The sequence below is a fragment of the Bos grunniens genome, chromosome 21 (assembly GCF_055505025.1).
Source record: "Bos grunniens cultivar Pamir isolate PY7600 chromosome 21, Bosgru_T2T1.0, whole genome shotgun sequence".
Taxonomy (NCBI): domain Eukaryota; kingdom Metazoa; phylum Chordata; class Mammalia; order Artiodactyla; family Bovidae; genus Bos; species Bos grunniens.
This window is the reverse complement of record NC_141185.1, coordinates 398,191-426,080: the sequence shown is the minus strand read 5'-3', so window position 1 is coordinate 426,080 and position 27,890 is coordinate 398,191. Positions and strand designations below refer to the sequence as shown.

At 59.9% G+C, this 27,890-nt stretch overlaps 2 gene segments (V, D, J or C); both read right to left on the bottom strand.

Moving 5' to 3' along the window:
* Nucleotides 1-1,183: 1,183 nt before the first annotated feature.
* LOC147348816 (immunoglobulin heavy constant delta-like) lies at nucleotides 1,184-21,563 on the bottom strand. The segment is given in 7 exon segments: nucleotides 1,184-1,794; nucleotides 3,299-3,619; nucleotides 3,724-4,048; nucleotides 4,296-4,361; nucleotides 5,870-5,959; nucleotides 6,100-6,423; nucleotides 20,658-21,563. Coding segments are annotated over 7 exon segments (1,675 nt in total).
* Nucleotides 13,807-19,443, bottom strand: LOC147348815 (Ig mu chain C region secreted form-like). The segment is given in 5 exon segments: nucleotides 13,807-14,319; nucleotides 14,450-14,764; nucleotides 15,017-15,349; nucleotides 15,424-15,747; nucleotides 19,251-19,443. Coding segments are annotated over 4 exon segments (1,326 nt in total).
* Nucleotides 21,564-27,890: the final 6,327 nt, after the last annotated feature.

The following is a 27,890-nucleotide window of genomic DNA, read 5'->3' as shown; positions in this document are numbered from 1 at the left end:
TCCCTGGGGGTCCACCTTGAGCCTGACCAGAGCTGTGGGAGGTGGGCTCTGCAGGGCTGCCATCCAGGAACCACTGGTCAGGGCACAGGAAGTAAGCATGGAGACTGTGCTCGCCCTCTGTGGGATCTAATGATGAAACAGCGATGCATCGTGGTTTCCGTTTGTCTCAGTTTTCCGCTAATGAGTTCATATTGTGTTCTGCAATGGTATGGATCCATGATTCATTGGAAAATTTTTCAAAGGCAGCAGCCCTTTGCCATGGAGAACCTGAAGGAACCTGTCCTAGACACATGGAATGCAGGGGTGAGTGGTCTGGGGGCCGGTGAGGCGGCTAAATGCGATGACAGGACCCCCTGGATGCGCTCCGTTCGGGAAAAGGCCAGGGGTCCCCGCTGCCCTATGGCCCAGCCATGGAGGTCAGGGAGGTCTTCTCAGATGCACAGGAGAGCTCGTGTGAATGACAGGCAGGAGCTGCCGGGGTGAGAAGGCGGGAAAGAACTCTGGTTGGAGAAGCCACGTTGAGAAGAACTGCAGGCGAGAAAGGTCACGCCCCTTCACCCGTCTCTGCTGGGGCAGCCCTTTGGGAAGAGCCCGTGAAACTGTGGGGCAGGACGTTTTTCTCAAGGCAACAGGAGCCACCCACAGAGCTTAAGCCAAGAGCTCGATCGCAATTGTTTTCAGCACAAGGTCTGGGTCACCCGCGGTCTAGCTTTATTTGCTGTTTTCATACTGACTACGGTGAAGGTTTTCTGCTTCTTTGCACGCCGAGGGAATTTTGATTGCACGCCGGCCATGGTGCACAGACAGAAAGTGAGCGTGAAGTTGATGACCCACGTATACTTTCTGTGGAGTGAGCGCACTCTCCTCTGTCGGGCAGGGAGGGTGAGGAGCTGTTTTCACCAGGAGTTGAGTTGGGCTGGGTGGCGGGTTCCTTGGCTACTGGCTCCTGGCGTGGGAGTGGGGTGAGGCCCCTCCTCCTGGCGGGAAAGGCTCTGAGCCTGGACCTCTCCTGCTGTGGCCCCACCTGCTCTCAGGGGCTGCTCACAGCAGAATCCCTGGGTGGAGGGTCAGTGGGCCCAGTGGATTTTTCGGGGGCTAGCCTGTACCCACACCCTGGGCCAGCCTGTGTGGGAACTAAACCCTGGCTGGTTCCGTCACGTCCCTCTCGTCTTACGGATGCCCAGGCCTCTGTCCGCCTGTGTTGAGGATAAGGATACCTGCCAGCAGCCTCTTCTGACCTAAGGATTTGGGCCAGTTGGACACTGAGTCCTTGGCTCGTCTGAGACTTTAAATAAACATGATTTTTACGGTTTATTTGGCATTGACCTTTTGTTACCACCAGAGTGGCTGACCTACTGGCTTCTACATCCTACGTGGAAGCAGAACTTTGATGGGTGTTTGAAGGTCACCTTGGCAGCTGAGAGGAGGGTGGGCTGAAGGGGGACAGCCCTGGGCCCTGAGACCGGCAGGGACAGGAGGACTGGGGTGGGGTCTTCGGACAGAAGGGGCCGATTCGAGGGGCGCAGGACTTGGGCGGGTGTCTTGGCTTCTGTGATGACAGAGGGCAGAGGGCCCCGGCTGCAGTCTGGGGGGCCGGGCTGACGCAGGCTTTCGGGAGATGCGGCCCGTGGTTGAGGAGCCTGGGGCCCCAGAGCAGGACCAGGAAGCAGAGGCCAGGGGCCCCCGGGGGAGCCTTCCAGCTGCTACTTTGTGAGAATGACCACCACAGCTGCAGGCCTGGGCCGAGCTGCGAGTCGCCTCCTTTGAGAAGAGGGCCGTGGCGGTGGGCTGGGCCTGGAACCGAGACGAGGGGTGGCCTTCAGATGCAGGTGGACGGGGTGGGTGGGGGGCCGTGGGAGTCCTTCAAGGAGAGCAGCAGACCCCCAGGCAGCAGTGCTAGAAGTGGGGGGCAGCTGGCCCAGCGAGGAGGAGCTGCCGTCCCGGCTGTGGAGACCCAGGCTGCCTTACAGGGAGCGGCTCTGGCCGTCCTCCTCTGGTCTGGAGGAGGGCCCGCCAGGGAAGGCCCGGCGGCTGGTCAGCCCTGGGGCCGGGGCTGGTGCCGGCTGCGGTCCCTGGAGCGGGGCTGTCCCCCCACCCCTCAGGGGCCCTGGGGTCTGGCCAGGCCTCCCACAGCCTCTGCCACTCGCCCTGTACAGAGTGTGGCCCTGGCTGCTGGACGTAGCTTTGGCTCCCACAGGAAAGTGGGAAGTTTGGGTCAAGCCTCTGGGGGAGGCCGGTTCAGATTGTCCTGTGACTCGAGGCTGCACAGTGCCCGGGCTGTGTCAGGCGGCCAGTTCGGGGTGAGGCTAGGCTGGGTCTAAAGGAGGAGGCCCTACGGGGTGTGTGGGGCAGGGGTGTGGGCGGAGGGCCTGCTGGGGGGCGCGTGGCGGGGGTGGGTGTGGGCATGCTGCGGCGGCCCCCCGGGCACCCTGCGTGGCCTTCAGGGCACACCATGCGAGGCCCGTCTCTCGCGAGGTGTCGGGGCCTGGGCTGTGGTCTGCATGTCTTCCCCACTCAGCGTGGGGCCCACAGCAGCTCCGGCCTGCAGGCTAGGTCCTGGACCCTGGGCAAGCCTAGCCTTCCTCTCCCAGTGCCCACTGCCTCGGGCCCCCGGCGGACACCTTCCCTGCCGGCCCCCCCCACTGGGTGGGCTGGACGCCTGCCGGCCTGTACGTCCTGTGCCTCCCTGACTGGTGTGTCCACCGTGGTCTCGCGGGGCTGGGCTGCATGCTGGAGTGCCGGGGGAGGACACCTCAGAGGGGAGGGCGAGCCCTGGGCCCCCAGACACCCTCCTCCGTGGCGCCTGCCCCTGTGTTCCTCCAGGAGGCCCACGGTCAGGGGCCGCTGTGGGTGTGTGTGAATCAGACCCCTCTGGGAGCCCAACTCCAGCCCCCGTCCTGGGCATACGTGGCCTCCCAGGTGCCGACTGGGCTCCCGGAAGGGTGGGCGGCTTGGGAGCGGGGAGCCTCGGACGCCCCCAGAGGACAGCTGTTGAGGGTGGCCGCCCTCACTCCCAGCCCAGGGCAGGCCCCTGCTTTGTGCCCTGTGGCGGGCACATCTTGGTGGGAAATGGCTGCTTGGTCCTGGGGGGCGGGCAACACCTCCCGCCCTTCCTGGACTGGCGTGCAGCGTGTGGACGTGTGTCCGGGTCCAGCGGGGCAGCTGTGGGGCTTCCAGAGCCCCAGGACCCCAACATGGAGCGGTCGCGTCCCCACTGCCCGGCGCCTCTGGGGCTGCCCCTCACTCCCCTCCCCGTGTCCCAGCCGCTCAGATGGAGCCCCAGGCCCGTGTGACTCACCACCAGTGTCCAGCCTGCAGCTGCCATTGAGGAGCGTCCGGGAGGCCTCGTGGCTGACCACACAGGTGTAGGTGGCCCCCACGTGGTCCAGGGGGCTGGAGACACGCACGACACTCCAGGTGTGGGATGAGGCGCGCCCAGCCTGGGCCGTGGTGTGTGCCGTGGCAAACTGGGAAGGCTCGACTTCTTGCTGGCCCTCCAGCCACGTGAGGAGGATGTCCACGGGTGAGAAGCCGGACACCTCGCACAGGAGCCAGGCAGGGGAGAAGGGGCCAGGCGCGGTCACAGTGCGGAGGGTCAGATTGCCGGGCACTGAGGCGGCTGCGGGGAGAAGCCGCGTTATGCTCTCGAGCTGGGGCTCCAGGGGGTGGGTCCCCGGGGGAAGGAGGTGGCCGGGGTGCTGCGGGGCCCGTGGCTGCCCTCACCATGTTCTCTCTGAGCCATCAGGGTCACCGGCGACCGCAGGCCGGGGCCACTCAGTGTGCAGGTGACGTTGGAGCCTGAGGCCCACAGGGACCTGGGCGGGGCCAGGCGGCTGCTCTGGCTCCAGGAGCCGTTCATGTGCCAGGTGGGTCCCTCCTCCAAGGCCGCGCCGTGGGGCTGCCCGTTCACCTCCCAGGAGAAGTGGACATCCGGTGGGGCCTCCCCCATGGCCAGGCAGGTGAACTCGGCCTTGTCCAGGAGCCAGAGGCCCTGCGGGTTTTGGGGGAAGTAGGTGGACGCTGGGGACCTGGGTGTGGTTCTGACACTCTGCAGGGAGGGGGAGGAGAGGTGTGGGGGTCTTGGTGGGGGGGCGGTGGGGTTGAGGGCTGGCCAGCAGCACCCGCCTGGCCCCAGGCCGGCCCTCTCCCCAGGGACCCCTGGACTCTGTTGCTTCCAGCAGTGCAGAGGGCAGGCGTCTGCCCACCACTGGGCTGCGGTCTTGCTTGCAAGCAGGCTGTTTCTGGTGCCCCCGAAAGCACTCCACCCTTCTCCCCCTCTGTCCCCAGGGACTGACCTCTGCAGGGGTCCTTGGGACATGCCAGTGTCTGGGCTTCTGTCTGTCTGTGGCTGGTGGCCGGCGCTGTGGAGAGTGGGGGGAGTCAGGATCTCCTCCGGGCGCCACAGATAGCGGGGGCTGAAGATCCCCACATCCTCATCCCCAGGGGTGGCCGTCGTCTGGGGGTCTCCTCCACCAGTGTCTGCGGCTCTGCTCCGGTCCCGGTGGGACCCTGGCTGCCCGCTTGCTGGTTGCGAGTATCTATGCTAAGTGCCTGGGGGCCGCCCTCATGACCATCGCCAGGACAGCTTACGACGAAAAGGACTCGTGAGGACTGGCCACGGGTCTCTGACAGCCAGGGGTCAGCCAACTTTTTCTATAAAGGCCCAGAGAGCAGATATTTGAGGCTGTGCTGCCACTACACAGGACTTCTGTCCTATTCATCCCTCTAAGCTGGGCAGGCCAGCCCCGCTGCAGGGATCTGGCTTCAGGATTCATCTGGCCTTCAGGCTGTGCTCGAGATGCACCGTGTCTGGGTCAGGGGCCATGCCCTGAGGGGAGGGCTGGGCTCATACAGTCAGCAGGCCTTGGGCCCCAGGAGGGTCAGTCCCCATGGGAGGGCAGTCCAGCCCCGGAGCAGGAGGGCGCAGCCTGTGCTTGCGGACCTCAGCCCCCACAGAGAGAACATGGTGAGGGCAGCCACGGGCCCTGCGGCACCCCGGCCACCTCCTTCCCCCGGGGACCCACCCCCTGGAGCCCCAGCTCGCGAGCATAACGCGGCTTCTCCCCAAGGCTGCTGGGTGGGCAGCGTGGCTGCAGCAGTCTGGTCAGGGCTGACCACTGATGCTCGGGGAGGGCTGGGCTGTGCGCAGCGCCCCCCGACCCCGAGGTGACCCTGTAATCTGCAGGGCCCACCTCTCTCCTGACTCGGCCCACCCTGTGTGCCTGACCAGGTCACCCCACACCCAAGGGTCCTGCACATCAGTGGCAGATTCTGCCTTGGACTGTGGGCATCATGGCCCACAGGCTGGGTGGGGGGCCGCCCAGGGAGACATCACAGCCAGGGTCCCCTCTTGGAGGGTCGCCAGTGGCCCGGGGGCCGGTGAAGGAACTGCCCAGCTCCCTCCAGCAGCTCCTGGTCTGGGCCAGGGGTGCGTCCAGGGTGAGGGGTGACTCTGGGCCCCAGCTGGGTGCCCGGCACTCAGAGAAGCTGGAGCCAGGTGCAGGTCGAGGGGAGGGCAGCCTGGCAGGCGGCACAGTGTCTGTGAGGGTCTCAGCTCCACACTCAGTTCCATGTGTGGGCTGGACCAGGGGAGTCCAGAGCTGGCCTGTGGGCCTCCCTCTCACCATGCGGCTCCCAGTGTGATCTGGGCACCTCACCCGTTCACGAGGGGCTGAGGGCCACACAGGGGCCTGAGGTGGCATCTGGCAGTGCCCAGCCCGGGCCTGGCCCACAGTCGGTGCCCCTGAGTTCAGGTGTGACTTCCTGGCTCAAGGTGTGACTTAAGGACTCAACAGAGAAGTCTTCGAGGGCGGCCTGAAGGGGCAGCGGAGGGACGGGCAGACAGGTGTGCGTGGGTGGGGCTGCTCACCTGGGCTGCTCTGCGTGCTGACGGCCTTGATGGAGCCCTCTGACCCGGATATCAGAGAAGGCACTGAAGTGGTCGGGGTTGGAGTCGATGCTGAAACCAGAGGAGCAGGGAGCAGGTGAGGGTCAGAATGCGCTGTGCCCTAGGGGAGGGGCTGCAAGGTGGACAGGAAGGGCGGGGGTGGGCTCCCCTGGTCCCACCCCCACCTCTGCCATGGGCGGAGCCTGGCTCACCTCTGGGGCCCACCCTCACGGTGCCGAGGGTCTTTCCTCCCTTGGGGTGCTGGACTTCGCACACCAGGTAGTCATCCGGCCCTTGAAAGGCGCTCGAGGAGAGCAGGGCCACCTGAGAGGAGGCCGACCACAAGCCGTCCCTCAGGACTGCGGGGAAGGTCCAGAATCTCTCGCTGCTGACTGTGCTGTTGTTGAACTTCCAGGAGAAGCTGAATGAATTGGGCACGAAGTCCCGGGCCAGGCAGCCCAGGGCCACCGTGCTCTCATCGGATGGGGAGCTCACGCAGGACACCAGGGGGAAGACTCTCGGGTGTGATTCACCTTCTGGGGACCCGAGAGAGGACACAGGAGAAGAGGGGGGTGAGAGGCGTCCTGCTGGTCGGGGGTGTGGGCAGCTCCACCTTCTCTCTGGGACAGTGGAGCGGAGGGCACACTCAGCCCTGCCAGCCCACCCTCACTGCCCGCGGCTCAGCCACCTGGGGCCTGGCCCGGGCCTCTGGGGTCATCAATAAGACTGATACACACTCAGGCCCCCAGTCCTCAGCACAACCAGATCCCTGAGGTCAGCCCAGTGTTGGCCAGGACAGTCCAGTGGGGTCAGCTCAGTCCTGCTAGACTCAGCACGCTCAGCAGAGGCTAAGCAAGCCCAGAGCATCTCGTCAGCTTGCTCATGTCAAGCCCAGGCAGTGCGTTTCTGCCAGACCTGTCTCAGCCCCCCATGGATAATCCAACTCAGCCCAGCACAGCCCAGCTTAGCTCAGTTCAGCCTAGCTCAGCCCAGCCCAGCTCAACCTGGCTCAGCCCAGTTCAATCCAGCCCCAATCAACTCAGCTCAGCTCAGCACAGCTCACCTGCTGTGGGCGGCTCAGGGCTGCCCTCACAGGCGTGAAAGCCCAGTGGTCCTGACGACAAACGGTCAGATCCGGACCCCTGGCCTCGGCTAAAGCCCCTGGTCTGTGGACGCTGCCCAGCTGGGCTCACCCCTCCCAGCCTCTTCCTGCTTCTCCTCCTGGGAGCCTGCTCGCCCCTTCCGCTGGGTGCCTGACGCCTCCATCCCCACACCAGGCCCAGCCGGCCCTTCTCCCAGCTGTCAGTCACCACCACCCTCCACTCTGGGTGAAAAGCTTGCTGGCCACTTCAGTTTCCCTAGTGTGTCTCACTGGAGAAGGCGATGGCGCCCACTCCAGTGCTCTGGCCTAGAAATTCCCATGGGCGGAGGAGCCTGGTGGGCTGCAGTCCATGGGGTCGCTAAGGGTCAGACACGACTGAGCGACTTCACTTTTCACTTTCATGCATTGGAGAAGGCAATGGCACCCCACTCCAGTGTTCTTGCCTGGAGAATCCCAGGGACAGGGGAGCCTGGTGAGATGCTGTCTATGGGGTCGCACAGAGTCGGACACGACTGAAGCGACTTAGGAGCAGCAGCAGTGCATCTCACAGGCCGAGGCATGCTTGCCACCCTCAGACAAAGGCCCTGTCTCTGCTGAGTGGGCAGCGCTGCTTCTCTGGGAGAGGAGAGCCTGGGCACACGTCCCTGGGGCCTGGCTGCCTGGGCACGTGCCGTGGGCCTGAGATCCTGCCCTGAGTCTAAAAGAGTCCTGGTGACTAACTGCTCTCTGGCCAATGTCCTCATTAAAAACCTCGGGAAATGCATCTTATCTGAACCTGCTCCCAATTCTGTCTTTATCTCAAAGTTCTGCTGAGAAAGAGGATACTCTCTAGCACACAGCACCATCTGAACCCCAAAGCTGCGTTGAACACCTAAGTGTGGACGCAGGACGTGGTCCTGTGGGTGTGAAGTGCCTGAGCCATCCAGACAGTAGGGAAGGGGAGCAGCCCTGGCTGCTTTCTCCTAGAAACAGTCTTCAGGGAAAGTCAAGCGGAGCGGGCTGGGCAGTGGTCACTTGAGGAATTCAGACAAATAGACCTCTGATTCCCCTTGGTATAAAAACAAAAACATCTCATACAGAAGGTCCCTCACTCATGACTCAATATTTTACTCTTTGACTTTATGATGCTGTGGAAGCAACACATATTCAGGAGAGACTGCACTTGAATTTCGAATTTCGATCTTTCACACCTGCGATATGCAGTCTGTCCTCTGCTGTGGAAGCTGGGCAGTGCCGCAGCTGCAGCCGAGAGCTCTGTTGCTCAGGAGGGTGAGCAACTCACACTCACTGCCACCCTGGGCCCTGACAACCGCTCTGTATTTTTGTGTGTGTGTGTGTGTTCAGTATTCAGTAAATTATACCAGACGATCTGCACTTTCCATTAATAAAATAGGCTTGACAACTTCCAGATATACAAGCTGAATTTAGAAAAGGCAGAGGAATCCGAGATCAAACTGCCAACATCCACTGGATCATAGAAAAAAAAGCAAAAGAATTCCAGAAAAACATCGACTTCTGCTTCACTGACTATGTAAACACCGTTGCCTGTGAGTCACAAGAAACTGTGGAAAGTTCTTAAAGAGATGGGATGACAGACACCTTACCTGCCTCCTGAGAAACCTGCATGTGGGTCAAAAGCAGCTGTTAGAACTGGCCATGGAACAATGAACGGGTTCAAAACCAGGAAAGGAGGACGTCAGGGCTATATATTGTCACCCTGCTTATTTAGCTTATATGCAGAGTACATCATATGAAATTTCCACCTGGATAAATCAAAAATTGGAATCTAGACTGCTAGGAGAAATATTGACAACTGAGATATGTGAATGATACCAACGGCAGAATGCACAGAGGAACTAAAGAGCCTCTTGATGAAGGTGAAAGAAGAGAGTGAAAAAAGCTGGCTTAAAACTCATCAGTCAAAAATATAGGACCATGGCATCTGGTCCCATCACTTCAGGGTAAATAGATGGGGGAAAAATGGAAACAGTGTCAGACTTTATTTTCTTGTTCTCCAAAATCACTGTGGGCTGTGACTGCAGCCATGAAATTAAAAGACACTTGCTCCTTGGAAGAAACACTATGACCAACCTAGACAGCATATTAAAAAGCAGAAATATTACTTTGCTGACAAATGCTGTCTAGTCAAAGCTATGGTTTTTCCAGTAGTCATGTATGGTTGTGACAGTTGGACCATAAAGAAGGCTGAGTGCTGAGGAATCAATGCTTTTGAACTGTGGTATTGGAGAAGACTCGAGTCCCTTGGACTGCAAGGAGATCCAACCAGTCAATCCCTAAAGGAAATCAGTCCTGAATATTCATTGGAAGGACTGATGCTGAAGCTCCAATATTTTGGCCCCCTGATGTGAAGAGCTGACTCATTTGAAAAGAGCCTGATGCTGGGAAAGATTGAGGTCAGGAGGCGAAGGGGACGACGGAGGATTAGATGGTTGGATGGCATCACCGGCTCAATGGACATGAGTTTGCAAGCTCCGGGAGTTGGTGATGCACAAGAAAACCTGCTGTGCTATAGTCCATTGGTTGCAAAAATCTGGACATGACTGAGCAACGGAGCAACAACAAGGCTTGAGTTAGATGATTTTACCCAAGTGTCAGTTAATGTAAGTGTTCTGAGCCTTTTAAGGCAGGTGAAGATAAGCCCTGGTGTTTGGCCTGCGAAGTACATTAAATGGAATTTAAAACTACTTTCAACTTATGTTGGGCTTTTGAAGACGTAAACAGATGTTAAGTTGAGGGGGGTTGTGCAGATGTCCTAGGGCAGCGAGTCTGGCTGCACCGGCTCTTGCCTCTCACAGCCCAGCGCCTGGTCCCTGGCATGTCCCGTGGGCTCTCTGACCTGGGCGGATTCCTCCGAATCCCTTCGCTGCACTAACTTGTGACCTGCCCACCGGCCTGGCAGCAGAAGCCAGGCCCACACGTCCCCAGCTGCGGCGCTCCCAGGCTCTGCTGACTGCCGCCCCACCGGGTATCCTCTCAGTCCCCCAACTAGTAGTGTAGCAGAGTAACTCACGACGAATGCCCCCATTTCACCCAAGTCTGTCCTGAGATGGGTACCCGAAAGGCGGCCCTGAACATTCTGCAGTGAGGGAGCCGCACTGAGAAAGCTGCTTCATCGCCGGGAGGGAGCCGGCCAGCTACGATTGTGAGCACGCTCACAGTGCACACGGCATGTGCACGGTCTCAGCTTAACCACCTTGAAGGAGTAACTCATTAAAGAGCGTACGAATGCATTGATAAAATGCACCTGAGACAAATTAATTTCTTAAACATCGACTTTGAAAATGAATATAAGTGAGCAGTTGATAGGCTCTGAATGAAATACCTTCCAACAGGTGCTGAGAACCGCCAGGAGCAGGGAACGGACTCCCCGTGGAGCCCCAGAAGGAGCCAGCCCTGATGATACCTCGGCCTTGGGCCCGTCCCTCACGCTGGGAGAGAGCCAGCTCCTGTTGTTCACGCCTGGCCTGTGGTTCTTGATCATCACAGCCCTCTGACAAGCCCACAGGTCCTGACCTCAGCCCCTCGGCCTCTGTGCAACTGCCCCCCTCCCCTGCTGGAGGCACCCTGCCTGCCGTGGAGCCCCTCACCCAATGTTCCCCCGCCTGATGGGTTGGGCCGCAAAGGACACCGTTTAACCAGAACTGCCTTCCAGGAGCCTACTGCTGGGAGGCGGCCTTCTCTGGGACCAGGTCCACTCCACTCCCTTGGACAGTCACTGTCAGGCCCCTGGTGGCCCCACAAGAGGCGTCCTGGGAAGCCCCAGTCTCCTTCCAGCCCCTGAAATTGCCTCCCTGGAGAGCCAGATCACCCTCACCCAGCTCCCTCCCCTGGCCCCCAGGGTCTCCTCTCCCATCCCACCGCCCACCCTACCCTGGCGTTGCCGTCACAGCTAACCTGACCTCCCTGGGTTCGAGCGTGCCGCCGCCCCTGTCGGCCCCCACCTGGACCCCCGCAGCCTATCTCCGAGGGCTAATGCCCCTGTCCCCTGCCCCGCTGCCAGCTGCCCCCTCTTTCCAGGCCTTTCCTCCGTGCCTCTCCAGTCCTGCACCTCCCTGCAGCTTCACCTGAGACTTCCTTTCACCCTCCAGGCACCGTCTTCTGGCCTGCAGGTGAGGTCTCGCGCTCCCTCAGGGCACGATGTGGCTGCAGACACACCGGCCCTCCTCCCGAGTCCCTCCTGCACACACCACGCGCACCCGAGGTTGACAAGCCCTGCCGTGGTTGGGATTCCGGGAATGGCGGCAGAGAGGGGCAGGGTGTCCTTGGGGCTGGTGGCAGGGTCCTCACGGATGCACACAGCGGCCCCGGCTCAGGCCACCTTGGGAAACCAGTCCTGGGATCTGCAACTCGGCCATGTTCCTGCATCTGGACCAGCCCCAAGACACCACCCCGGCGTGGCGCCACTGGCCTGGGAGGAGACACATGTCCCTTTCCCATCAGCAATGGGTTCAGCACTAGGATATGCAGCACACAGGAGTGTGGCTTGGGGGTAAAAAAACCTTCACGAGGAAGCGGTTTCACAAGATAAAGTATACTTGTTTATTTCAAGGCCACAAATGCGACATTGCAAAGTAGGGCGAGGTGGAGCCTATTACTGCGGGCTCCATGCTTGGCCATGGCACTCAGCCACTCTGAGAAAAGTCAGTTGTTACAGCTTGAAGCTGGAGAGGACGCAGGGAAAATTTCAGTACAAGCGGACAAGCCACATAGGCCAGGGACCCGGCCCCAAGGCAGCCCCTCGTGTTCCATCTCTGGTGCCCCATGTTCTTGGCTGGCCGTCACTTCACCTGCAGGCGACAGAGACAGTGTGAGTGGGTGTGGGGGCACTGGGGGTCTGCGGCCCCGGGGCTCTGTGGCCTCACCCCCTCCCCGGGACCAGGCGGCCTACCTTGAACAGGGTGACCGTGGTGCTGTAGAAGAGGCTCAGGAGGAAGAGCACGATGAAGGTGGAGGCCATGGTGTTGAGGTTCTCAAAGCCTTCCTCCTCAGCGCTCACCTCCCCCTCTGTGGGAGATAGGGCATGGTGGTCAGCACGGCTGAGCTGCCCGCAGAGCCCGGCCTGGCCCCCCTCGGCCGCCCTGACCCATCAGAAGGGTTGGGGGACTGCAGAAGCGAGCGGGCAGGCGAGCAGGCGTGTGCCTGCCTCCCCGGCACCCCTGGGGCAGCTGGGAGCTCCAGGCCTTGTCAGGCAGCGTCTTGGTCAGGACTGGTAGGCCCCTGGGCGCCCAATTCCACAGCCTGCAGGGGCAGAGCGTGGCTGAGGCTGAGCCGAGCAGTGGCCCCGAGTGCCTGGCCCTAGGAGCGCCGGGGTGGCACAGAGCGAGACAGAGCACACGCGTACACACAAGGGTGGGGTCTCGCTGGGCTGGAGGTGGGGGAGTGGCCCAGTGTCCTCGACCCCTCTGGAGGACTCAGGGCCACTTGGGGCTGACAGCGGTGGTGGGGCGTCCTGTCTCTGGTGGTTTGAGGTCGGCTCCCTAGCCAGTGAGGACAAGCCCTGGGGGCAGATGTCTGCCTGTGCCAAGGGGCCCATCCCTCTGGCCTCCATCTCTCTCTGCCTTGAAGACATGGCATGTACGAGAGAGGCCTTGTGGGGCCCTCGCTGGGGCCTGAACTGCAGGACTCACAGCTGTGGGATCAGGAGGTCAGATAGACATCTGAGACCCAGGGAGAGTGACGCTGGGACAAAGGCTGAGGACAGTCACCTAGGTCTGCAGACACTACACTGATGGGCCCTTGGTCCCTAAAGATCCAGGAGTGTAGGGGAGGTAGGGAGTCAGCCTGAAGGGCACTGGTGTGGGTGGCAGAGGAGACACACTTGCCCATCGGATCAGTGCCTATCACTCCAGGTTGACGTGTGGCCCTGCAGCTGCCTACTCCAAGGGGGGCCTCCCAGGCATGGCCCGCTGTCAGGACACGACTGACTCTGTCTCTTCACAGGGAAAGGGGAGAGCTGGGGCCCTGCCACCTTCACAAGGCCCTGGACTGGGAGAAGCATCCCTCCTGGACAGGGGCCATGAGTTTCCTGAGGAGCTGCCTCTGGCCAGGCCCAGAGTGGCCCTCTGCGCACCCTGGTCTGGGGCTGGGTTTGGGGCGGCCTCCAAATGTACCTCCCAGCTGAGACAGAGGGACAAGCAGAGCACGGGCGTGGTGCAGAGGGAACCCGCCAGACAGGGCACTGAGTGAGCACGGGTGTGCAAGGGCTGGGATCCGAGCGTGTGAGCCTGGATGTGTGCAGTGCATTCATGTGTGCATGAGCGTGTGTACATCTGTGCGTGTGTGTCTACATGTGTATGACGCGTCCTCATGCGTGTGTGTCTGTGAGTGCCCATGTGCGTGTGCCTATGAGTGACTGTGTGCACTTGCGTGTGAGTGCACGTGTACATGTGTGTCTGTGTGTCCACATGTTCATGTGTCCATGTGTGTGTGCCTGCTCACCCATTCCATCACATACATGTCTGTGTCACGTGTGCCCAGGTCTCTGTCCATGTGCGTGCTGTCTGCATGTCCGTGCATGTGTGTGCACACATGTGTCTCTCTGCATGTATGTATGTGACTGTGCATGTGTGTGTGTTGCACACCCGTGTGCCCCCAGTGTGGCCATGGAAGCGACTCGAGGCACAGCGAGCATGGGCTCGGCCTGCTGTGAGTGTCCCACAAGGAGCACCGGGGCTCCTGGGCGTGGGTTGGAAGCGAGTGGGGAGGCGGGGGTGCGGATGATGGAGGTGGTCTGCAAGGTGAGGGCAGACAGCCACGGGCCTAGCAGGGAGAGCTTTGCTCACTCACAACCAGCAGCTTTGAATGGATCTTTTTATTTCTAATTTTTATAGAGTGCAGCATCTCGCGCACCGACACGGTTAGTCTGCACTCATGCACACACACAGCAACGGTCACCCGGGGGCTCTGACCAGGCATCAGTAGCAGGTGCTGGCTGTGTCAGACAGGACCAGGGACACGTTGTACAGGGTGGGTTTACCGGTGGACTTGTCCACGGTCCGCTCGGTGACCATGTGGGGCAGGGCCTCGTGGCCCACGACGCAGGTGTAGGTCTCCCCTTTGCTCCAGTCCTCCTCGGCCACCGTCAGGATGCTGTGCACAAAGTACACGCTGGGGTCCTGGGGCTCGGGCGCCGGGCTGCTGGTCACGTACTTGCTCTTGGTCACGGGCTCCCCCCTCTGCAGCCACTGCACGAACACGTCCGCGGGCGCGAAGCCCTTCACCAGGCAGCTGACGGAGGCCGACTCCCGCAGGCTCAGCTGTTCCCGCGTTGGAGGCAGCAGGTACACGGACGGCGGTTTCATGGCGACGTCTGGGTGGGGAGGGGGTCACAGTGGTGAGATCGGGGAGCGTGGGTCCTCTGCTGGCCCTGCCTGCTGTCCTCAGAACGCAGAAGCCGTGGGAGGGTCTGGGGTGGAGGGCAGGGGCAGGGCAGGGCCTACCTTTGGGCTTGGAGACGGTGTTCTTTTCTGGGAAGGGCAGGTCCGAGTGGGCCACTGTGCACGTGAACTCCTCTCCGGACTCCCAGTCCTCCGAGCAGACCGAGGCCTCACCCCGGGCGCTGAAGGTGTCGTTGAGGTGTCTCCCAAAATAAGTGTGGGTCTCCAGGGCCTTGCCGTTCTGACGGGACCAGCTGATGTTCATGCCATCATAGGAGGCCAGGTTTGTGACCAGACAGGACAGCTTGGCTGACTTCGTGAGGAAGATGTCGGCGAAGGATGGGGGGATGGTGAAGACCCCGATGGGAGATGGTGGTGCTGGAGGTGGGAGAGAGTTGCTTGGAGTGAAATCAGGTGAAGGGAGAGGTCTGCCCAAAGAGCAGGGCCCACTTGGCTGAGTCCCCTGTGAACCTGGGGCCCTGTTGGAGGGGCGCCAGCCCCCAGCCTCCCTGCACAGCCCCTCCTGCCCTTGGCCGCTCTGGGAAGCCAAGGCTCAGGGAGCAGCTGGCAGGTCTGGGGCGGTGTCTGCAGACCTGAGGGTGAGCGCCCGCCCCCCAGGGCTGCACTCACCAGCATTACATGAGGAGGACACGTTCTTCTGGAAGGTTTCCTTGTTGTGTTCTACCTGGCAGGTGTACACGTTCTGGCTGAGCCAGTCTTTCTCCGTGATGGTCAGCATGCTGTAGGCCCTGAAAGTTACGGGTGAGGACTGTACAGTCTCCACCTGGCCTTCAGAAATTCCAGACACTATCCGCTTTCCATCACGAAACCAGGACAAGGAGATCTGTTTGGGGCTGAAGTCAGTGGCCTGGCAGATGAGGCTGGATTTGCTATTGCCGTCACCAGAGAGGCTGTTGCGAGGCGGGACAAAGACACTCACGATGGGGGACAGCACTTCTGCCTCTGCAGAGAAGGACAAGGGGTCAGCGGGGCCTGGACCCTCCCCTGCACCCAACCACGGGACGGGCCCGACTTACTTGGAGTGACCACCCTCACGGTGCCGACGGTCTTTCCTCCCTTGGGGTGCTGGACTTCGCACACCAGATAGTCATCCGGCCCTTGAAAGGCGCTTGAGGAGGGCAGGACCACCTGAGAGGAGGCCGACCACAAGCCGTCCCTCAGGACTGCGGGGAAGGTCCAGAATCTCTCGCTGCTGACTGTGCTGTTGTTGAACTTCCAGGAGAAGCTGACTGAATTGGGCATGAAGTCCTGGGCCAGGCAGCCCAGGGCCACCGTGCTCTCATCGGATGGGGAGCTCATGCAGGACACCAGGGGGAAGACTCTCGGGTGTGATTCACCTTCTGGGGACCCGAGAGAGGACACAGGAGAAGAGGGGGGTGAGAGGCATCCTGCTGGTCGGGGGTGTGGGCAGCTCCACCTTCTCTCTGGGACAGTGGAGTGGAGGGCGCACTCAGCCCTGCCAGCCCACCCTCACTGCCCGCGATTAGCCTCCTGGGGCCTGCCCTGGGGGTCTGGGGTCATCAATAAGACTGATACACACTCAGGCCCCCAGTCCTCAGCACAATCAGATCACTGAGGCCAGCCCACTGTTGACCAGAACAGTCCAGTGGGGTCAGCTCAGTCCATCTAGACCCACCAGCCTCAGTGGAGGTTAAATGGACCCAAAGCATCTCAACAATTTGCCCAAGTCAAGCCAGCTCAGTGGGTTCACTTCTGTTCACCCAGTCTCAGCCCACCATGGTTAACCCAGCATACCCCGGTTAAACCCAGGCTAGCCCAGCCCAGCTCAGCCCAGCTCAGCTCAGTTCAGCCCAGTTCAATCCAGATCAGCCCAATCCAGGCCAGCTCATCCAGCTCAGTTCAGCTCAGCTCAACCCTCTCAGCCCAGCTCACCTGCTCAGCCAAGCTAAGCCCAGTTCAGCCCAGCTCAGCTTAACCCAGCTCACCCACTCTGCCCAGCTCAGCCCAGCCCTGCTCAACTCAGCCCAGCACAGCCCAACTTGGCTCAGCTCAGCTTAGCCCAGCTCAGCCCAGCTTACCCACTCCGCCCAGCTCACCCACTCCGCCCAGTTCAAACAGCCCAGGTCAGCCCAACCTAGCTCAGTTCAGCCCAGCTCAGCCCAGCCCAGCTCAGCCCAGCTCACCCACTCTGCCCAGCTCAACACAGCCCAGCTCAACCCAGCTCAGCTCAGTTCAGCCCAGCTCACCCACTCTGCCCAGCTCAGGCCAGCTCAACCCAGCCCAGCCCAGCTCACTCATTCTGCCAAGCTCAGCCCAGCTCAACCAGGCTCAGCTCAGCTCAGCCCAGCTCAACCAGGCTCAGCTCAGCTCAGCCCAGCTCAGCCCAGCTCACCCACTCTGCCCAGCTCAGGCCAGCTCAACCCAGCTCAGCCCAGCTCACACACTCTGCCCAGCTCAGCCCAGCAAAGCTCAGCCCAGCTCAGCCCAGCTCAACCAAGCCCAGCTCAGCTCAGCCCAGGTCAACCCAACTCATCCCAGCCCAGCCCAGCCCAGCCCAGCCCAGCTCACCCACTCCACAGTGCTCAGGCCAGCTCAACCCAGCCCAGCCCAGCTCACACACTCTGCCCAGCACAGACCAGAAAAGCTCAGCTCAGCTCAGCCCAGCAAAGCCCAGCCCAGCCCAGCTCACCCACTCCACAGTGCTCAGGCCAGCTCAACCCAGCCCAGCCCAGCTCACACACTCTGCCCAGCACAGACCAGAAAAGCTCAGCTCAGCTCAGCCCAGCAAAGCCCAGCCCAGCCCAACCCAGCTCAGCCCAGCTCACCCACTCCACACTGCTCAGGCCAGCTCAGGCCAGCTCAACCCAGCCCAGCCCAGCTCACACACTCTGCCCAGCACAGACCAGAAAAGCTCAGCTCAGCTCAGCCCAGCAAAGCCCAACCCAGCCCAGCTCAGCCCAGCTCACCCACTCCACCCTGCTCAGGCCAGCTCAGCCCAGCTCAACCGAGCCCAGCCCAGCTCACCCGCTCTGCCCAGCTCAGCTCAGCTCAGCCCAGCTCACCCACTCTGCCCAGCTCAGGCCAACTCAACCCAGCTCAGGCCAGCTCAACCCAGCTCAGCCCAGCTCACACACTCTGCCCAGCTCAGCCCAGCAAAGCTCAGCCCAGCTCAGCTCAGCCCAGGTCAACCCAACTCATCCCAGCCCAACCCAGCCCAACCCAGCTCAGCCCAGCTCACTCACTCCACACTGCTCAGGCCAGCTCAGGCCAGCTCAACCCAGCCCAGCCCAGCTCACACACTCTGCCTAGCACAGACCAGAAAAGCTCAGCTCTGCTCAGCTCAGCCCAGCAAAGCCCAGCCCAGCTCAGCCCAGCTCAGCCCAGCTCACCCACTCCACCCTGCTCAGGCCAGCTCAGCCCAGCTCACCCGCTCTGCCCAGCTCAGTCGAGCTCAGCTCAGCCCAGTCCAGCCCAGCCCAGCTCACACACTTGGCCCACCTCAGCCACTCCATTCAGCTCAGCCCAGCTCAACCCAGCTCAGCTCAGCTCAACCTAGCTCAGCCAAAGCTAACCCACTCCACCCAGCTCAGCCCAGCTCGCCCACTCTGCCCAGCTCAACCCAGCTCAGCTCAGCCCAGCCCAGCCCAGCTCAGCCCAGCTGAGCCCAGCTCAACTCAGCCTAACCCAGCTCAGCCCAGCACAACCAGCTAGCTGAGCCCAGCTCAGTGCAGCTCAGCCCAGCTCACCTGGTTGGCCCAACCCAGCTCAGCTCAGCTAGCCCAGCCCAGCTCAACCTGGCTCAACCCGGCTCAGCCTGGCTCAGCCCAGCTCACCTGCTGTAGGTGGCCTGAACCGCGAACACAGACCTGAAAGCCCAGTGGTCCTGACGAGAAAGGGTCAGATCCTGGACCCGTGGCCTTGGCTAAAGCCCCTGGTCTGTGGACGCTGCCCAGCTGGGCTCATCCCTCCCAGCCTCTTCCCGCTTCTCCTCCTGGGAGCCCGCTCGCCCCTTCCCCTGGGTGCCTGACACCTCCATCCCGACACCAGGCCCAGCTGGCCCTTCTCCCAGCTGTCAGTCACCACTACCCTCCACTCTGGGTGAAAAACTTGTTGGAGACTTTAGCTTCCCTAGAGCATCTCACAGGCTGAGACACACTTGCCACCCTCAGAGAGAGGCCCTGTCTCTGCTGAGCAGGCAGCGCTGCTTCTCTGGGAGAGGAGAGCCTGGGCACACGTCCCTGGGTCCTGGCCTCCTGGGCACGTGCCGTGGGCCTGAGATCCCGCCCCGAGTCTAAAAGAGTCCTGGTGACTAACTGCTCTCTGGCCAATGTCCTCATTAAAAACCACAGGAAATGCATCTTATCTGAACCTGCTCCCAATTCTGTCTTTATCACAAAGTTCTGCTGAGAAAGAGGATACTCTCTAGCACAGAGACCATCTGAACCCCAAAGCTGCGTTGAACACCTACGTGTGGATGCGGCAAGTGGTCCCTGTGGGTGTGAAGCACCCCGGCATCGCAGGCAGTAGGTAAAGACAGATTCCCTTTCAAGTAGAAACAAAAACAACTCATACAAACATCCCTGGGCAGTGAGTCTGGCTGCACCGGCTCCTGGTCCCTGGCATGTCCCGTGGGCTCTCTGACCTGGGCGGATTCCTCCGAATCCCTTCGCTGTGTTAACTCGTGACCTGCCTACTGGCCTGGGGGCAGAGGCCAGGCCCACACGTCCCCAGGTGTGGGCAGTCCCAGGAGACCCCCCAGCCTTGGCGAGCCTGGGGACTCAGAGCAGAGACTGTCCCTCCAGACGGTCCCAGGCCCTGCTGACTGCCACCCCACCGGGCATCCTCTCAGTCCCCCAGCTAGTAGTGTAGCAGAGTAACTCACAACGAATGCCCCCGTTTCACCCAAGTCTGTCCTGACATGGGTGCCCAAAAGGCAGCCCTGAACATTCTGCAGTGAGGGAGCCTCACTGAGAAAGCTGCTTCATCGCCAGGAGGGAGCCGGCCAGCTACGATTGTGAGCACACTCACAGTGCACACGGCGTGCGCACGGTCTCAGCTTAACTACCTTGAAGGAGTAACTCATTAAAGAGCATATGAATGCATTGATAAAATGCACCTGAGACAAATTAATTTCTTAAACATCGACTTTGAAAATGAATATAAGTGAGCAGTTGATAAGCTAAAGCTGAAGTAAATTCAAATAGTTAAAAGAGGAACCTTCCAGTTTCGGTAGTCAGCATCTGTGCCTTGTTTTAGAAATGCAAATTAGCCAGGTGTTGCTCCTCTCAGGGGAACACTTTCAGTTCTGTGGGGCTGGGCAAAACCAGCCGCAAACCACCTTTTGGGAACCAGAAGCTATAAATTTACCAACTGTGTTTTCTTGTTTCCAAAAACAGACTCTCAGCTTCCTGCCATCTGCTGCAGGTGGTCAGTCCTGCCCGTGGCCATCTTGACTAACTCAGCACCACCAATTACATTAAAAAAATAAGCTGAATTTATTATTCTCAAAACAGCCCTGAACTGGGGCCAGGGTTTATGGAACCTAGTAAGTACTTTTTGGCCAAACTTGTACCTGTCTCAACTCTCCAAAGCCATGATTTGTGGTTGTTAATTAAATGATAAAAATTTAAAATACTTTAAACATCTCTCTTTAAAGTTTCAATTTTCCAGACTATCAGGAGTCGCTTCAGAGATGCCCTGTCTTGGTATTCGCAAGCACACCTCCTCTGGCAAACGGCCTTTCTTTCTCTTAGAGTGGCCTCACAAAGCCTAGCGCCCGTCACCTCCCCAGGCTCCCCTCTCTCGCCATGATCGGGACACTGCGTGTCCGTCCTCACCTAGACAATTGTCTTCCTACCCAATAAAGAATTTTAAACACAGTCTAGTGCAGAACACACCTCACCCGAGGTGGACGTTCTGTGCGCCCGCCACGGGCAGCGTTCCTGAGGCCCTAATTATCCAGACACGCTCCTCCACAGATGCTAGGACTGCAGCAAGTTGCCTTCCACCGCATCCCAAGCTGCCCTGCTGCCAAGGGGGGCCTGGGACTCCCCCACTGGTGGCCATTCCCGCCCAAGCCCCCTCTGAATGCCAGCAAGATTCTGATTTTTTAAAGGCATCGGAAAATAAGAGACTCTGAAATGCATAGGGCAGCTGGTCCCCTCCTGGTCAGTCTGCCCAGTTCCCCCGGGGAGGAGGGGACAAGGACACATCAGAGGACCAGACAGTGATGCTCAGAAAAATCGCACGAAATGAGATAAAGCAAAGGCCCTGGATGGGCCGCTCTTACCTGAGGAGACGGCGACCCTGAGCCCTCGGCCCCAGGCGTCTATACCATAGTAAACACAGTGGTGATATCTCCAGCCTCGCCCAACAAAAACCTCGGGAGCCTGACGAGGCTCGAGGCGCCTGGGCCCCCACCCCATCTCCAGGCGCCACAGGGAAACCATTGGTCAAAGTCGCTTGTCAGTGACCCTCTGCTGGCCCCACCCCACCTGACTGTGCCAGAGACACTATGTCCCATTCTGGCCCACAGAGGCCAGACCACTGCCTGGCTGGGCTGGCGGACCATGAACCACAGACTCCTAAGTCCAGCCTCGAGCAGCTGCCTGCCCCAGAAAGTGACGGAAGCCCCCGGTCCTGCTCAAGTCAGGCAGCCAGACCCACCGAAGGAGCCGCCTTGTACCCACATAGTGGTGTCCTTGGGGCAGGGAGGTCTGGCTCTGCCTGTTTACCAGAACCCTCTCCCCAGCTCCCTTTCTTGACCTCCAGAATGCCCCTGGATCTCTGACGCTCCAGGTCTCCCCAGGTGCAGTGGAGTGGGGTGGTGAGGGCTCAGCTGAGCAGACAGTGCCCAGGCTTCCTGACCCCAGTGCTTGAGCCAGTTGTTACACAGTGACAATGATGCTGGGACCCCAGGCAAGAGCTCGTGGCCGGCTGAGGCCTCCGGACCACCTCACACAGCTGGGACCTTGGGAGTCCAGAGCCCAAGGGTGGCTTAGGCCCCCAGAGAAAGTCCTGGCTACAGAGCCCAGGAGGAGAGGGTGCCTGGAGCCTCTGCTCCTCGGTGCTGTAAGCCTGGGCCCCTGGGCCCTCTGTGTCTCAGATCCCAGCCGCCCCAGGCCCTCTAGACCCGACACCCTCGATTTTCCCCAAAGTGCACCAAAACCCTGAGAGAGAGTGAGGAAAGAGGGCTGTTGAGGACTCACCTGAGGAGACGGTGTTTTGGATTCCTGGGCCCCAGTTGTCGAATAGTCACAGTGCCATGGGCCCCGCTAGGGGCTGTGCAAAAACCCAGGGCTTCATGGCCTCTGCCCCCACGCAAAGCCAGGCCCCCAGGCACAGAGCCCACTCTGCCTGGCCGCGTTCCACAGGCAGAGGCACCACCTCAACAGGGCAGAGAGGCAAACGGCCTCAGACGCAGATCCCCCAGGGACCACGGAGGGTCTGCCCCACACCAGTGGGCCCCTGGAGACGTCTTCCCCGGCCCAGGACGGAGCGGGCACAGAGCCGTCTCATCTGAGGAGACGGTGACCGGGGTGCGCTGGCCCCAGGAGTCAAAAGCATTGCTGAGGGACACAGTCCTGGCTGCCCCCAAGACATGAACCCTGGGGAGGCCAGTCCCGGGGGCCTCCCCTGCCCTCACTGCACAGACCCTGCCCCGTCAGGCTCTGCCCACGTTTCCTTCCGCCCAGCCAGCTCCTGTCCTCCCCTCAGGCCGCAGCTGGCTCATCTCCAGGGGCTCCGGCAGATCCAAGGGCAGGACCCCATTGGACCAGGACCCTGCCTTGCTCAGGGCACGGTGGGGCTGCACGGACTCAGGGAACTGCCTGAGGCCCAGGCAGTGCTGCAAGGGAGACACTCCCCAAGGACACGGTGACTGGGGTGTGCTGGCCCCAGAGATCCAAGTCCCAGCAGCATAGCTTCTCTTCTGTTGCTTCTTTTCCACAAAAACACACCCTACCTCCTTGCTGGCCCTGACTCCCATCCCAAGTCCACCCAAGTCCTGCTGTCCCCTGACTTGGACACTAGACACCAGATTCACCTGAGGAGACGGTGCCCAGGGCAGCCTGGCCACAGAGATGGAAGTCTGCATAGTCACAGTGGGCTGGCCCCGTGCTGGGAGCACAGGAACCCACCTAGGGTCCCCAGGGAGCCCCCAGGAGCTGCAAGTCTGTCTTCCTGAAGACACTTGCCCCCCACCCCACAAGCACCTGTCTGCCTCAGGCCCCTGGTCTGGGATTTGAGTGTCTGCTGTCTCCTGATCTGCTTTGTTCCCCTGAGGTCACGTGCTCCCTGCCCCTCCCGAGGCTCTCCACCTCAACCCCCAATTCCCTGGACTCCCTGCACCCCAGGCCTTGGGGACCTGGCCCTTTGCTTGGGCTGGGCCCTGCTCCGTGCCCGCCTGGGAGGCCCCTCCACCGTCAGCCCAGGTGGCTCTTCTCCAGTGCCTTCAGGCTTCTGGCTGACCTGACCCCGTGTGCGCTGACAGGGAACCCTCAGAGTGAGACCCCCCCCGGCTTCCCTGGGGCCGCTCTGCTCAGGGGTTTTTATAAAGTTGTCAATCTCTGTGGCCCCACCGAGTTCCACTGTGGTTCCTGGCTTTGCCAAAACCCTGAGGGCTGGCCGTGGGCGAGCAGGGGCCAGGGGGGTCGGCCACGGAGCCCCTTGGGGAACCCTGCCCACAGATCCCCATGGTCATTCCTGGGCTGGACACACAGAGTCTGTCTCTGTTAGTGATCCTCATGGTGCCGAAGGTGGCCTGCACTGGGTCCCTTCTCTTCTGGAAATGAGGGCAGATTCGAGCTGTCTTGCGTCCACCCGCACTGGAGCTGTGTTCTCAGCTGGAGAAAGGCCCGTGGGGGCAGTGGGTGGGGGGCGGGCCTGGGCTGTTGCTGGCCCTCTAGGTGTCTGGCCCTGGGGGTCTGTCAGGGGCTCTCTCTGGCTGTGGCTGCGAAGCTGGCAGAAGCCCCTTATTAACTCCACCTCTCACTGGCCTCCATGGGAGTGGTGTCCAGGGGCTGCGGCTGCACTGCATGCTGGACCACGGGGTGCCCCCACGGCTGGGGCCTGCTGTGTCTGCCGGCTGCTGTCCTCGGGGAGGAGGTTCAGCTCTAAATGCCCCCGGTAGCAGGCAGGTGCGAGGGGAGGGGCATGATGGTTTCAAGGAGAGGATCACTCCCCCTCCAGACCTGCACGCACCCTGAGGGCTGGAGGGGAGGGGGCCTGCCCTCAACAGCATCAAAGCTGGGGCTGGGGTGCAGGAACCCACGGGTGCACCACATATGGGCCCTCGGGGAGGGGGGGCGGGTGTGAGCGTGGTGGGCATGCTCGGCCTTGGACCACTGTTGGGGGTGGGAGAGAAGGGCACAGATATGGCTTGGACTGGGGGGAGTGACCATGCCCTGGAGGCTTGCTGAGGGAGGGGGTGAGTGGACAGCATGTTGGGAAGTCTCTGTGTCTGAGTCCAGCTGAGGCCACGACTAGAGGCTGGGCCTTGTGAAGGAGGAGAATGGCTGGTGGTTTTGTGGTTGGGTTGAAAGGTGACCTGTGGCTGCTTAGCGTGCGTGCTGAACAGTGCCGCCTGGCTCCTTTGCGGTCTCCGAAGGGGAAGATTCAACTCTGGGACCAGAGACAGTCTCAGTCACTAGAGCTTTGTGTAGAGTTTTATTGAAGTGAAAGTGACAGAAAGAGCTTCTCACAGACATCAGGAGAGGGTAGGAGAGTACCGGCCTAGTTCAGTCTTAAATACTTCGCAACTGGCTGCTGAGAACAGGCAAGAAGCATGGCTCAAGGTTGTAAGAGCTCCACCAGACCCTTTCCCAAGGCACACGTCCTGAGATAAGTTCATACGAGGTTAGCCGGGGAGTTCTGGGCACGTCTCTGGGTGAGATCTATCCCGTTGCTGTGTAATCAGGGATACAAGTCTTGAGAAATAGGTCCCCAGGCAAGACTCAATAAGCATTAACATAGAGCCTCAGAAAAGCATTTCCATGAGTAAGACATTGTGCTGTGTGATCATTAGCTCCTAACGAAAGGCCAGTTCTCAGGCAAGATACTCTGCTGCACAGACTTAAGGAAAGCATGAGTGAGAAAGTACACCCACTCCTTAAAGGGACTTGGACTGCCAGCTAAGCTTTAATTCATCCACCTGGGTCCCGTTGCTCAGTCAGTCAAGAATCTGCCTGCAAACAGAAGACCCAGGTTTGATTCCTGGGTTGGGAAGATCCCCTAGAGAAGGGAATGGCAACCCACTCCAGTATTCTTGCCTGAAGAATCCCACGGACAGAGGAGCCTGGCAGGCGAGAGTCCTTGGGGTCGCAAAGAGTCGGACACGACTTAGCGACTAAACCACCACCACCACCTGTGTGCCGAGCAAAGAGGCTGAAGGATGGGGGGCTTGTTGAGAGACCTGGTTTTGGCTCTGGGGCCTCGTGTCTCCCTTTCAGGAAATGGGGGATGTGGCTGCCCCAGGCCCTCCAGGAAACAACTGCTGTGGCCCTCCTGCGTCTCTGGTTCCTGCTTGGGGGAGGGGAGGTGCCCGCGGTGCCCTGCCAGCCCCTCTCATCGGGCTTGCATCTCCAGCCCCAGGCAGCCGGGGCCCTGCTGGCACAGGATCAGCCAGGTCACAGCATGGTGGGCCCTGTGTGGGTGGCAGCCCTGCCCTTGTCTGGCCCCCACGAGTGACAGGATATGGCTTTGACTTTTTGAGCCTTTCAGAGTCTGGCCTGCCTCCCCTCTCCACCCCACAATGGCCTCTTCCCAGCAATGGTGTGCAGAGCTTAGGTTAGTGCAGGGGTGGCAGGTCCAGAGCTTGCACACTGGCCGTGTTCATGCCCAGGCTGGGCTCCTTCTATGGCATCCTGTGGCTGAGTTCTGGGATCCTGTCCTGCCCCCACCCTCCTCCAACCAGAGAAAGGACATGATGCTACAGGCATGTGCCCCAGCAACTTGCCAGGTGACACATCTGGATCTCCTTGATGGAGCAGCTGGAACCAGGTCCACTGGCCATGCTGAGTCAGTCTCCTGTCTTCCGCCCACACCACTCTGGAGGGTCGGTGACCTATCCCACTCTGGAGCATGAGGCTGTGAAGGTGTTTCTTGACTGGGCTGCCCTAAGCAGGGTGTGGAGTCCAGTTGAGAACTTGACCCCTGAGGCAGGAGGAAGGGTTGCCCTGGTCACACAGCTGCCTCATTAGAGTCAGGGCACAGCCATGCAATTGCTTCTGAAAATAGCCAGTGAGCTACAAGGACTCTCGGGCCTTGATGTCCAAGGCAGAGGGGAAGACCACTGGGTGAGCTGTGATGGGAGGGAGGTCTCAGCTCCTTGAAATTCTGGCTCACAGCATTCAGGAGATGGAGAAGACAGAGATGACATCTCCTTGGGTGATCAGAGACCTTGCCTAGGGTGGGGGCTGTGGGTGGGCCCAGGGCTCTCCACAGCCCTGCAGACTTGGTGAGTGAATCACACTCTAGGACCTTGTTTCCTAGAGCCTGCACTGAGGTAGACCAGATGTCTAGGATGTGGTGAGATTTGACAAGTGATAAAGACCATGGCACCCCACTGCAGTACTCTTGCCTGGAAAATCCCATGGATAGAGGAGCCTGGTGGGCTGCAGTCCATGGGGTCGCTAAGAGTCGGACACTACTGAGCGACTTCACTTTCACTTTTCACTTTCATGCATTGGAGAAGGAAATGGCAACCCACTCCAGTGTTCTTGCCTGGAGAATCCCAGGGATGGGGGTGCCTGGTGGGCTGCCATCTATGGGGTCACAGAGAGTCAGACACGACTGAAGTGACTCAGCAGCAGTAAAGACCTTCCTTGAGTTTGTGGGGAGAGTGCTTGTATGTGAGATGCTGCTTCTGAGGGCATCCCCTCAGGGACATAAACTGTTCTGGACACTTGTTCCAGAAGGTGGGTCCTTATGGGCAAAAATACAAGAGGAAAAAATCTTGACACTTCATTGATTATGTCAGAAGCTATACCAGGGCTATTGCTGCCTCAGTTGATAAATCAACATGTGCAAGAAGTCACCAAAGGGAAAAGAAGTCTGTGGGAACCTTCCAGTGACACCCAAGTGGTGAGCAAAGGAGGTAAAAACCAGAGGAAAAGGTAACAACTAACAAAGTTTTTAAAGGTGGGGTTGGGGAGGGGAACCAACACATGCTGTAAGTTTCAAAAGGCAAATTTCAAGAAAGTAGCAGTCCAGGTTCGATGCACGATACTGGATGCTTGGGGCTAGTGCACTGGGACGACCCAAAGGGATGGTATGGGGAGGGAGGAGGGAGGAGGGTTCAGGATGGGGAACACATGTATACCTGTGGTGGATTCATTTTGATATTTGGCAAAAGTAATACAATTATGTAAAGTTTAAAAATAAAATAAAAAAAAAAAAAAAGAAAGTAGCAAAAGATTCTTGTGTCCACTGGCTTGTTTGCCCTCCACCCCTACAGCTCAGAAGAGGCAGTTTGGTGGTTAAAGCTTTGAGACGTCTCCTAAGTCCCTACGGTCCTGGGAGAAGGACACTGACCAGGGGTGCCATGGTACTCCACGGGAAGGACACCTCCAGCTGCAGGTGACAGAGGCCTGACCTTCACTGGGACGACAAGGCTGGCTGGCCTCCTCACAAGTGAAGAGACGGGGTGGGAGCCGGCTCAAGGCTGAGGGTATGGGGGCGGGCTGTGTCTCTGAGGGCGTCTTGGCCATTCCCTCAGGACTATGGGCCGGCTGCCACGGCTGGAAGCATGACGGGCCCTCTCCCCAGCCCTGCGGCAGGAAGGAAGAGCAGCAGCAAGTCACCCCTACTGCAGCCTGGCTGTTCATGCAGGAAGGGGAGCCCTGCTGCTTCCACACCTCCATGTTCAGAACAATGCTGCATCCACAGCACCCCGGGACCTGGGAATGCTCTCCTCTGGGAGATTCCAGGGAGGCAGAGTTGTTTCTGAGTGCCTTGTCTTAGCCTCTTCTTTCTGCCTGGACAGATTGGTGCCATGAGAGCTGCCAGGGAAAGGGTGTGAGCAACGTGGATGGGTTTTCAGTGACAGGGCAGGAGCCCCGGGGCTCAGATCCTGGGGCAGAATCCCCCTGACCGTGGGACATGCTTATCCCTTCAGTACAATGACCTGCACATTTAGCAGGGTCTCAGTGACCACGATACCCCCTTCACGAAGCCTCCTTTGCCCTAAGGTTACATACATCAGGCCAAGGCCAATGCTTGGGCAACAGTCCCCAAGGGGGATCCACAGCCGTAGGTGGGGCCTAGGGTGTGGGCACTCACCCTCACCGATAGGACAGGGAGGGGCACCTGACAGGGGGCCCTGTCATTGCTGTGTGCACTTGCTTGCACGAGTGTGCTTACACTCATTAGTTTGCAGGAATTTGCGTGAATTTCTTTGCATGCAGTAGTGTGCCTTGCCAAGTCTAATGCGTGTTTGAGGTAGTTTGCCAGCTTTTCTCCTGAGGGCAGTCATGACTTGGATTTTGAGGTTCTTTCCTGCTGTGAACTTCTCCTTCATCATTCC